At 39.7% G+C, this 13,063-nt stretch overlaps 1 protein-coding gene across 1 annotated transcript in view; it reads left to right on the forward strand.

Moving 5' to 3' along the window:
• The window catches only part of stxbp5l (syntaxin binding protein 5L), a gene marked incomplete at both ends in the record, with an annotated part of 105,765 nt that overhangs the window by 45,204 nt on the left and 47,498 nt on the right, over nucleotides 1-13,063 (forward strand). The window contains 3 exons of the mRNA XM_083908921.1: nucleotides 1,048-1,129; nucleotides 4,780-4,880; nucleotides 11,654-11,788. Of these exons, the coding sequence (XP_083765047.1) occupies nucleotides 1,048-1,129; nucleotides 4,780-4,880; nucleotides 11,654-11,788 (318 nt within the window). The remainder of the gene's footprint in view (nucleotides 1-1,047; nucleotides 1,130-4,779; nucleotides 4,881-11,653; nucleotides 11,789-13,063) is intronic.

Here is a 13,063-nt window from a genome sequence, read left to right on the forward strand (position 1 = left end):
TTTTCTTTGTAGTATAAATGTTATGTAATAACACAGCACATCGTTGGTGCAGTTGCAAGAAAAACAGTATTGTAGATTATAATGGTGCTTTTTGTATTTCTAGGCATATGGCTAACCTTTTACAGAGTACTGTTAATGTTTGATGAGGCAATCATTGTTTACAGCACATTAGATTAGTGTTGCTTTTTTTTTATAATGTCAAGTACAACACACAAGGGATGGGCATTTCAAGCAAAAATGCTATTTGAATATTTGCTGGATATTCAAATATCCCCCGAGAGAGCTGATGAAAGTAATGTAAGGTTCACAGCATGTTGAGCAGCTAATGAGATGCATTCAAAGACCCTAGTAAAATCCATCACTTCTGTGGTGTCCACGGTGTATTGAGCTTAGAGAAGTGGCTTCAAGTTGCTTTCAAGAAACCTCTTAAATTCCATAGCTTCTGCACACTCATATGCCAGACTAAATGCTTGCTACTAGAGTTTAGATTGCTGCATGGTTGTTAACCATTTGTGGCTTGTTACTGTTCATTAAATATAACTAGCTAAAGTTAATTCCGCAATGATACACCAATGCAGTAAACCATATCTCTGTGAAGGTTGAAATGTTCAAATTTGTTGAAACTCTTTTAGGTGATGCTCCTCATTTGTGCTTGCGTGGATGTTTTGCTCTGAACTTGACTTCCCTGATGGAAGAGGACACACAGTGGACAGTGTGCCAGCAATCATTAAATAGCACAATCCATTTTACAAATCCAGCCATTCTTTACGATCACATTTGACATTGCACCACCTTATACCAGACCAATGGCACGAGTTGCAGTGGCTTTTCATCCTTTGCATCATTACATTAGCAAAGTTTAAAGCTGAGGTGTGTAGCTTTTAAATATAAACAAGTGTCTGTTACCATAGTCAACTTAGTTCACATAAAGCCATGATGATTAACCCACCACGATCACTCACCCATACTATGTGTAATATGTTCTGTGCTCTGCTGAAAAACCCATAAAACACTGTAAAAACTTCCTTGACTCTGTGATGTCATCAGTCTGGGACGGCCTGGGGTGGACTGCTATTGTCAGCATGAGAGCGGAGCAGCTGTTCTTCAACTGACGTTCCTCATCAACGAGGTAAGCTACACTCTGTTATAATGGAGCTTTTATCTGTGTTTTTAAAAATCGAATGTTTGCTCTTTTCTGGAGGCCTGATATGACAAATTTGAGGGATTTCTTTACCCTGAACATTATTGTTGCCGTTATCCCATGTTATTGTCAGTAGGAAATATCTGCCAGAAATCAAGATCACCTTTGTGCACTACAGGTACCATCTCATGCCATTTCTTGAATGATGATGCCTGACGATGATGGATGAGATTGTGATGACAAGGAGAAATGCAACAGACCCTCTGAAATGAACCATTACTTTTCTATATTACCATTTCCCCTCCCTCTTTGCCTGCTTCTCTATTGACATACTAGTACTGTGTGGGCTGACACTTGGCAGTGATTCATTTACCTTTTTAACATCAGCTTTGTGAGCGTGATGTAGTTTGATACCACATTTTGTTTACTAACAAAATCCTGCAGGTGTATTTGTGTGAAAGAGCAGGAACCGAGTCACACAGGTATCTACCTGTTTTCGTTTCCCTTTTGTCTCTATTGTATGTGCTCTTCCTACTTCTTTTTTTTCCCTAGATACACCCTGTATCTTTTCATGCCCACTGGCTCCTTCAGCCCACTTCTCTATCACTCAGTGGCCTACTTGTGATGCGTCTGAGGAAAATGGATGTGGATGGGTCTGAAGAGATGTATGCGTTTTGTTTCAGATGCTGGCTTTGTATTGTTTCTGTGTGTTTGCTTGCTGTAGATTACATCATAATTGCATGTTAATTTGTATGTATTTAACTCAATTTTGTGGGTGTCTAGTGTACACATATGGACACATAAATGCACATATTTCATGTATTCCTGGACAATTAACCCCAAGTTACTCCTGATGGCCGTGCAGCATGAATAGTACTATATAAATACAGTACAGGCCATTTACCATGTAGATGTATGTAAATGCACATTGTGCTCCACGTGTGTCTCACATATTAACATATTTAGTGACCGCTGCAGGTCTTCCCGTTATTTGATGGGTTGGCTAATGACAATACAATGTCCTCTCTTGGATGCAGTGTGGGGGCTGTCAGCCGCCCAGCTAATGGTTGACTTGCAGATTCAGACCGGCCTATTGACGTTCACTGAAGTGTAAATGACTTACTCCCATTAGACGTGTGAACCCACAAAAGTGGCCACTTTATTGCAGGTACCTGTGACTGTTGAGCCGTTCCTCTTTGTCACTCAGAGGTCTGCCTGTTTTATGATGTAGTCAAGCCGAGACCATGTCATCCCTGTCAGCCTCTATTTATGAGGAGAACTGTGTCGGCGGAGGGTATGAATAGGCTAATTAATGTGTTTGTTTATTTTGCCTGATGAATGATACATCTGGAGAGGCTGTGGAGTCTGTCGAAGATTGATGTCACATGAGGTTTGGGTTTGCTGAATGGAAGCGACAGGAGGATGCTTGGGGAGAGAAAAGGTGAGCGTGATTGTTGTTGATTGTTTTGCCATTCTGAAAAAGGAAAAATGGGAAATCACTTAAGGCTGACTCGCATGAATGCATCATTTTAATATTGGACCGTAGCTTGGTACTGGAGGTAGCTGTCAGAAGTTAGCAATTCAAAGACTATTGATAAAGGGATGACTATGTGACGTCTGCTTTGTCCACCAATGTTGAGCGCACAGAGGAAGAACAGGCTCCTTCCAGACCTCGGATATTGTACTATTTGGGCTTAAAAATGTGTTAGCTTGTGTCTATGTTTGTATATTTGCATAACATTATTTATGATTTAATGCAATGCCGCTTGGAAAGTTGAATGTGAATAAATTATAGACATGAGCATATACGAGGGACAGGCTGAAAAGTTTGGAAGTAAGGGAGGCAAGGTTGAGATGGTTTGGTCACATGCACAGGAGGGACAGTGATAATTCTGGACAAAGAATGATGAAGATGGAGCTGCTGGGCAGGGCGAAAAGAGGAAGACCACAGAGAAGAAATGTATTAAGCCCCTTGTTCTGATCTAATGTTCTTCTTGTGCAGAAGGAATGCAGATGAGTAGCATGAGAATGACAGCATTAAATGCTAGGTAATATTTACAGGCAGCCAGACACACATCATTAAGGTTTGAACCAAAGTCATCTAACTTTAGAGAACTGAATAACCTCCATGCAACTAAGGAACCAGCGTAGGCCTTAGCTAGCGTAGGCCTTAGCTAACTCAGGCCTAATCTATGACATTATGATAGTGTCTGATGTAGAAGAGCTGTCGCCCCAGAATTGTGCTGCATTTACTCTACCAGACCATGAATAACAAGATGAGGAAATGCAGATTTATCAAACATAAATAGATCCTCTGATTCAGTGTGTTCAATGACTACTATAGACAATAATTGTCATCAATCAAATACAAAAATGCTCTTTAACACTAACCATCCTCCTATATAATTATATGCACTTTGAAAGAGCCAGTGCACAATAAAATTACCTTGCTGTATACTGTATAAAGCAAAGAGGGATGCATTGCACCAGGTTTCAGAAAAACTGCTATTGTAGGCATGTACTGTAGGTGGAACAATATACAAAACATATATGAATATATTTATATTAATATGATTTATATGGAATAAAAAGACATTTCGCAATCTCCATATCTCACTTTACCTAATCATGACAATTCATATTTATTAGTCTCTTTGCAGTTGTGCAATATAAAGAAAAATATATAACTCTGTCCCGGCTCTGTTATTTTATAATGAATGCTTCCATGTGTCTTTTGAATAAATCGTCTTTGGCAACTGCCATTTTACCTGCTGCATCATGATGACAATTAAAGAATATTGAAGCTGCACATGCGGCTCTCAACACGTTTTCCTCTCACGTTGTCTCTTCTCTTCCATCTTGTATGATTTCTTCATTAGCCGCTGCTGCACCTCCTCTCCCTCCATTCCAGTCCCTCCTCCTCCTCCTCTGCATGCTTCTCTTTTCTGCCTTCAAGGCCAACTGGGGTGACAGAAAGAATCACCACCTGCATAGGAAAGATTTTTTCCTACAGCACTGACGGAAAGGATTGCAGAACTGTAACGTCTGTTGTAATAATAATGTTTGTCTTATTGGTTTATCTTGTTTAATCTTTACCCATAAACTAACTAACTTAAATAAATGCTATGTGAGTGAGTAAAGGGAAAAAAAAGAAATCACTTACATTATATCTAAAACTGGTTTCTCAGTAATATATCTTCTCTTTACAGCTCTTGACGGTATTTAATCCCATGACTAAATTTGTAATTTAAAAATATTTCTCCCTGGGCTCAGGTTGGAAACCTGCATGGTGAATACCCCTGTAATTACAATTTGCTGACCTCGAATGTATAGGGATGGAACCTTAGATTATTTTGCATTCCCTCTCACAGGATTCATTCAGTTTAATTTCTACTCTAGTTATAGCTGGCATTGCATTGAATACAGCAGTCGTCTGTTATTGTTACTGTACGAGCCATGTATGAGACACTGTACTTGTGGCTAAGTATTCACTTTTCATGTGTTGTCTAAAACTTATTCTCGTCCCCCCTCTTGGTCTAATCTTCCAAAATCTAATCAACTACGAGTACGGGACTTTGTGTTTCTGCAAAGATTCAGTATTGATATGTCTTTTCTTTTATATTTTTTTTGTCCTTTAGGGAGCGTTGGTCACAGCCTGTGCAGATGACACGTTACACTTGTGGAATCTGCGTCAGAGGCGGCCGGCTGTTCTGCATTCGCTCAAATTCAACAGAGAGAGGTGAGCATTCAAACTGCACAAAGTGAGTTCATGTTGCAGTGTGACGAAGTTATTTAGCACTAAGCACCTGGCATCAGACTCCGAGTCAGACGGTTATTCACCATCTTGACATAATGACGGCTGTAATGAGTACCTTACAATAAAAATAAAGCCTCTGATTTACTAATGTATTTCAGTCAAGTCCACACTACGTGGCTTCTGACGTGCGATTAGGAGTCTTTGCAGTCGCTCTGAGTTCAGGCTATGTGAGTGATTCATCAACTTCTACTTTTCTTACTTTGATCAGGAGGAGCTCTGACTATTACGCTTCATCTGCCTCTTCATGACAACACATATGGTCACAAGAAAGCACGTGAGGTGTGACATATGGAATAATGCGTGGAACTCGGATTAATTTAGCCAGGTTTTATGAGTTTGCTGAGTTCTGTCCGCATTAACTATTGAACAAGACGTGAAACTTGTGATTGTGACCATTTACTGAGTGAAATGTTTACAGATTTAAATTTGACCATAGATGTCCAGTCAAATGCACTTCTTTTTGCAACCCAGAACACTATGTGAATTTTGTATACACTACACACTCTATGGTTCTGTCTCTGATCTCTGCCATGGTTATGGATGTTTTCTTGTCCTCTCTCTCCTTCTCTTTGATGAACCACTGTTGTATTACTATTTGGGTTTCAGCTGCCATAATGCCATCTGATTAGCTGATTAGAGAGTTGTTGCAGACTTAAAGTGTCTGGAAGCCGTTGGGTTGCACTTTTGAATATTTTATGCTCAGCATCTTCCCATCATGTTCTGAGTAGGGCCCATAGGCCCAGTGTTGCAAAACACATTGGTGTTCTGATTATCAGTTTGCAAGTCAAGCAGAATGAACTCGGCTTGTAGAGAAGTCTTTGAAAAAAAAAATGCTGTTGTCCCCCTACAATTTCCCATATCACTGGCTGCTAGACCATCTCAACTGCAGCATCAACACTTGTCAAAGCTTTCTCCACCAGGAAGACATATTTAATCAGCTCAATCTGTAGTGAGAGGATGGCACCGGCTCCTCAATTCTGCCTTTGACTCGGATCCATTTTCTCCCTGGATAATACTCCTGAGAATCCTCAGCTGGTGACTCCATCTTCATTTACCTCACCACACACACACAATGCTACCACTTCAGGCTGTGAAAGATGATTTCTGGGTAGTTATTAGTAAGACACATCCGTCTCCTCCGACATCGTTGCATGAAAGTCAGGTTTCTGCAGTGTAAACTGTCATCAGCAGAGAGAGCTGAATATTTTTTAGAAAAATGTTGGATTTATCGAATCCCAGTCGGACCGGGTTTGACATTAGTTCAATTTTAATCTAAATTATTTTGGGTCAAGTGAATCCTCTGCGGTGGCGTTTGAAATGCCAAAAGAATTCAGTTAATCAGTAAGGATGGCAGATGTAGCTCAGAGCAATGCTCCTCCAGCAGTGACACTCAGATCCACTGTCGAGTTTCTGTTTCTATATCTGATACCACTTGAAGTATTGGTTGTTATTGCTCTGTTGCTTCCCCTCTGACAGCCAAGGTTGCACCTGTGATGACATACAGCATGATGTATTTGGACAGAACTGCTCAATGGGCTGCGATAAACATGAGCACTGCAGATTTCCTCACTGAGGTTGAACATGTTTGTTGATTTGGAAATTCTACGCTCTATTTGTTGGCAATTTTATGTCTTGCACTTAAAATATATTACACCGTCTACTTTCCAGTTCCTTAAATCAGGTACGATGTCCTCAGTGTCTCTTGCTTTCATGATCTCTCTGTCATACCTGTCTCACCCTCTGGACATAGAAAACATGACACCTCCCTCAGCCTGCTGCTTCTTTTAGTCAATCAGCTGTCTCTCTCACTGCTTGAGGCCACATCTTCTTATGAAGAATAGCAGTCTGTAGGATGTGGTTGTCGGCGAAGGCCCTGGCGCTTTGCTTTTTCCCAGCAGTGACAGCTCAGTATATGCTTTCCACCATTAAAGTTGAATGACAAACAGTGGCTGCCAGATGCTGATGCCTGGTTTTGGAAATGCTTCGCTTTGTGATGTGGGAGTGGGGAAATGTACACAATGTACATCTGAATTGATTAAAAACAACACCTATAATTCGGTCTATCAGTATTTTCAGTAAGGGACCGACCACTGTTGTTATTTAACTGTAAGATTCTTCTACACCAGATTCTTCAACACAACCTCTGAGTCACAAGCTGTGTCATTAATAAGGCTGTGGTGTATATCTGTATAGGCACCTAATTATTTAAAATGTTCAACTTTTTTAACGTGATGCCTTTTGATTTGTTAGGGCTTGGTAATATATCGAAAACTCGGTACGTAGTGTTTACAGCATTTCTTTTGTTTTAGTAATGAAGGTGTATGTACACTGTAACAAACATTCAATTTATATTGCTAGTATATTTATTCATTCTGCAAACTCTTTAAGTAGAGCAATGTTTTTCCTCAGATTTGAGAAATGCTTGTTGTTTTCTGTCTATAAAGAAGTTTTAAAACTACAATTAATGGGTATTTTTTTGGCCCCAGACTTTTACTCGATCTTTAATGAACTGTCCTTCCCTGTTCATTTCCCAACAGTAAACAAACAAACTTTACTGAGATTAATAATAGTGACTATTAAATATAACTAAAATAATTATTCTTCATGTAGAAATAGAGCTTAAACAAATTTCAGACATGCTGGTAGAAATCAAGTGAAGCGACCTTCATAAATAATGGAAGTATATTTGAAAAAGATGTATTAGGAGTCAAAAATCAAAAGGCAAGACAGTAGAGAATTAATGACTAGATGAATTTTATGCTCATAAATGTGACTTTCCTCTTCCTGTTCTGCTATTGCTTCATGCTGCTTTATAGTCTAGCTATATCTATCTAGCAGATGCCGTTGAGATCATGTCTTTGTCTTTATGTGCTGCCTATGACCATGCTTTCTTCTTACCCCCACCTCCACTCGTTCACGGGCAAGGACATTTAGTGAATATGACTGCGTTCCAAGTGAATTGAATGGAATATGCTTTGCTTTTCAAAAGCACATGCTTTTTTTTTTTTCCAATGAACATTTATTCAGGCGTTTTTCGAAAAAGCACAGGTTAACTGGGTCAATATTTCATTTTCTGATGAGTGAACGTCAAGGCAAACTCCGGCTGCTTGCTATTCACTCTGATCAAGGGCTTATTCTGAGTCACAGGGCATGTTCCGTTTTCTATTTAATCTTTTCATCGGGAGGAAGAAAGTAGTTTTCTCTATATGACGGAAAATCTCAGTCCCGTCTAGGGCTGGGTATTGATCTTTAATATATTTAACGTATTGATTGGTTTAACGGACTTCCACACCTAAAATGTTACTGAAACGGATTCAATAAAATTAGTATTGGGTAAGGTATCATTCAGGAATCAGCATCAGAATCCAAATATTGATATTGATGCTGTATTAAAATGTTTTAATCAATTCACAGCCCTAATCCTGCCAGGAAAAAAGCTCATAATAAAGCTTGATTAGCAGTACGCCTGAAAGGATAAGAAACTGGCAGCGTTTGTTAAATCTGTGTGCTGTCTGCAGGTTGTTAAGGAAAGAACTTGGGTGTTTCTGTAATGCAGTGACAGGGTTCAAATCACTAGCAAAGTATGCAAACTGTAGACTTCTCTACGGAGTCTAATCAAATTCATTCAAATCGGGGAAAGTGTTTGAACCAAAGGTTTTTGAAAATGTAATACCTGAAGACACTTTTAGAGAGCAAGCAGAGGAAGTTGCAGCCTTTATTGTGCCTGTCGTGAGCATTACTCTGTTTCCCATAGAATTAATTCAGTATAAATGGTGATAGTAGGAACACGCATGCATGGTCACACTTCACTCCAAAGTGCAGCAGAGCTTGAGTGACAGATACAAAGACTAGAAAGTGAAAGAACAAATCTTGTGTGACAGAACCATATTACATGCCAGTCTTTGTTACGTGGACAGGTGTAGCTAAAATCTACAACTTTCTCTATAGTTCATTTTCTAACTATGAACGGACAAATTGGAATACGTTTGGCCACCCCCTTTTTCTTGCTGAAGAAACATACTCATCTATTTATACTTTGGCTTCATAGATTGCTGGCTGTACACATCACTTTGCGTTCACATCCTGTAGCATACCCATAAAAATCATAGGTGAGGCTCAGGAATAATGTTTTGCTTCAGCTTTCTACCTGTCCTGTGGTGTGATGAGAAGTCAGGACAACTTTCTCTCACTTGCCGAGCAGTTAGTCATGCTTTAAGATAGATGACGAAAGACACCATGACTCATCCATCAGAGGCTTGGGCAGTGATTTCTCCCTTTAGCTCTGTGTCTCTCAGTTGAACAGCTGACAATTAGCAGCCTAACACCTCCTCACAATCCCTCAAGAATAACGTCTGAATCACTGGAAGCGGTGGAGAGAATTGTTTTGTGATAACTGTCAGTCAGCCTCTTGTGCGTGCCGGCCCTCCCTGCCTGTCATGTCAAAAGTAATTTGAAGACATTCAGTCCAAACAGAACGCACTCGCAATGCATGAGGCAGTGACTACTCACTGTAATTCTGAGCACAATAAAAACAGACATTTGAATTAATGTAAAGCATTGTGTGTTTTGATTGATTCAACATGACTGTTCTGACATTAAGTTTGTGCAGAATTCTCTTGTGTCTCGTGCTGAACAGATGGCCAGGTCGCGTGTTACCTATATAATATCAGTTATTCAATTATTCTCTACATCTGTTCACTTTATTAAGGATATTTTCTCCTCAGCTGGTCTGGCAGTGGCTGGTCAGCATGAAAGCTGAACCCACATCTCTTCCTGTTGACTTTGATTGATAATTATTACCCTCAGTGATAAATGCTTGGTCAGACTATCTGGAGTCAAAACCATGAATTTGACTCAGTATTCACAGCTTCCTTCAGTTTCCTTCTGCTTCTTCCTCACTGCTCTTTTGGTTGAGAGTTTTTTTGTCCTCTTTTTAGGGCTGTCAAAGTTCTCATTATCTAGACATTGAACAAACATAGACATGCCATCACCACACACTCAACCAGTTTAAATATTGGCTCTCCAAGCCCCGCCAAAAATCCTTATTGAATTGTCTGCCATCTCATTTATCTTACCATCTTATAGTCTTGCATTTTGCTGGTTTGTTGGCTGTGCGACTGGAGCACAGTGATCCCCTCCATCTATACATGGTAATCGGTGTGGACAGGAGTAATTGGCACCGGTCCGCTTTATTCCCTGGTTAAGATGATTAAAAGGATGATGAATGCCAACGGGCAGAGTAATAATGGTTTTAGCAGCCTCTATCATACCATAAGTATTTGGATTGAAAACGAAATGAACACTGTTGTGATCATGGAAACACTAAACAGTCTGAGAGTTTAAATTATGTTGTCTCGGCCTGGGAATGTTTAAAGGAAAAATATGAATTCCCAAAAGCTAGCACAGAAAATTATTAACACGTTGAGGCTGTAAAATGCTTCCTCGCACATTTTAAAGTCTTTTTTCACATCAGCACAGTGTTGGAACAGAGATTAAATCTGTCAGGTACGATATTACGAGTCTACTACACTCGAACCTTTTCTTGCCTGCAGTAACATTCACTCTCAGTCCATATGAGAATGCATAATGTATGTGAAGGACTGACTCTGTGGGGAAATATTCTGTGTTTCATAATTGTACATTAATAATTTTGTGCAATTTCAAAGCTTTAAACAAAGGAGATTGGTGATTATGTGAGAAGTGGTCGACCACTTTCGGCTTCCCGATGGTGCATATATCTGTCGTCAACTCGTTTCCAAGACGGAACTAAAATCGGACCTGGGGCTCGGTAATAAGACTCTAAATTGTGCCTGTCTTGCTCACAGATATCCACAAGCTAAATGGGCTCCTCCTAGTGGAGTGGAGGTGGACCCACAATAGTCCAACGACTGTAGCTCAGCTTACCTGTGCATGTAACAGAACACAGAAAAAGTTCAGGCTTCTACTTCTGGCAGTTATTTTGAAATGTGCGTAGAATAACTATTTATACCGTCTCAGAGTGACTTCATGTTCCGAGTGCAGAAGTTCTTTGATAAGTGAGAAGCAAGAGTGGCAACATAAAGAGCAGAAGTAATGAATGTAGGCGATAGTAGTGATACATAAGTCACTGTATTCCTTCCCCTTCCCGGCACGCGCTAAATTAAAGCTTTGCAGAATGAGTCAGACTGTTTCCCTCAGATATCCATGAATGAGTCAGTGCAAGGTGTCTATCAAAAAGGACAATTATTACCATTAGCCACTGATTGTGACAGTGAAGCTAGTGTCTGTCTGGTGCTATATGTAACACGTTCTGAAAGTTAACATCACTGCTAAACAGGTGACAAAAAGCACTTGAGTGGAGTTTCAATCACTCTTTGTTATTGTTTCCATAAATAACTGAATATTAGCCCATGTTTTCTTCATTACTTTGTTTGTGTTGTGCCATGCAATACCTGAAGTAGAAGACATATTGTATCTATGATCTGTTCTGTGAACAGAACATTTTAAAATGGGGAAAGAAGGTTGAATTCATAGACATGCATGTGTTTTCTCCAAATGCCAAATTGTCTGTAATCTGTTGAGCAAATGTGCATATGAACAAACCTGTGCAAACACTGTTTAATGACACCACATAGATAATGCTCTCACACCCATACACCCATGCTCATATTATTCTAACGATTTCTTTCCTCCTCTTGTTCTTCTGCTTTTTTTAGGATCACATTCTGCCACCTTCCCTTTCAGAGTAAATGGCTGTATGTGGGGACAGAGCGTGGAAACACACACATCGTCAACATCGAGTCCTTCGTTTTGTCTGGATATGTCATCATGTGGAACAAGGCCATCGAACTGTGAGTCGCTAATGTTGAAAATGCCGTCGGTGACAAAACTGGTGATGGTGGTAAAAGCAGTATAATGATGGTGCTCTGTGGAAATCACTGTGTCATGTTGTGCATGGGTTCAGTGTTAAATGGCAGGATTACTGGATCTTCTACTGGGAGATAATGCCTTCTAGTTTTTTCAAATAAGCATTTTGGGTTGAAATCCAGAATATATATATATAGTCTGCTCACATGAACTGAAATACATACATCTACTGAAGTTAGTATGGAGAGACTTGGAGTCTACTTGGATTTTGTTGTTTGGCTGTCTTCAGCTGGTCATACACAGGTACGCCAGTGAATTGTTCCATGTGAATGGGGCTGCAATGATTAATCGATTAATCCTTGTTAATATTTTCTACGTTTTTTTTGCTCCATATAACAAAGAAATAATTGAAACTGATTAATTTTGGTATGCGGACAAAACAAGACACTAGACAACACCATCTTTTCAAGGATTGGGAAACACTGATTAACATTTTTCAACATTTTGACCAAACAACCAATCAAGTAATCTATTAATTCAGAAAAATTATGATCTTTTTCAGTATTTCAAGATCTGCTGGCGGTGGCGTTTTATCAAAATGTCTATCAGGACTTGAAGAATTTCACCAAATAAGATAAAAGGTCGTCTCAGAAACAAACAAATGACCCCAGCTGTAACGGGGCGTTTCTCAAGCATGTACTTGTACAACTCTTCAGGAGACAAATCCTTAGACTAGAAAAACTAGATCAAAAACTAGATCAAAACCTTCCATGTAGAATATATAGATCTTAATATTATTTCATAATTGTTGCTGTTTTGTTGCAATTGTGGACTGTATTGCCGAGCGATGCTGCAGATTGACAATTACAGGGGCCATCAACTATACAAGTGGCTCGGTTCCATTGTATGCCTGTTTGTTTCTTCTGGTTTCACCCACCCACACGCTGTTCTTGTGGTGTTACCCTGTCAAGGCCCCTGCTGCAGTGTCAGTCACAAGTCACTCTTATACCGAGCCATCTTGTTTCCTCATGACAGCCCAAACTAGAATGAGCACTCCCGACACTGTCGCGCATGTGTGGGAGATCTGTCTGCCAATCACTGCTCAAGTTTCACAAGCTGAGACAATGGTGGAGATTTTCGCAGAACATTTGGTTTGTCGTTTGTTTGTTGCAGAGTGGACTCACCATTTTACTCGAAACATCACTTTTCAGATATATACAAGAACATTTCAAAGTCTCAATATTTATTTAAGAAAATAG

This window comes from Microchirus variegatus (assembly GCF_963457635.1).
Source record: "Microchirus variegatus genome assembly, chromosome: 22".
Taxonomy (NCBI): Eukaryota; Metazoa; Chordata; class Actinopteri; order Pleuronectiformes; family Soleidae; genus Microchirus; species Microchirus variegatus.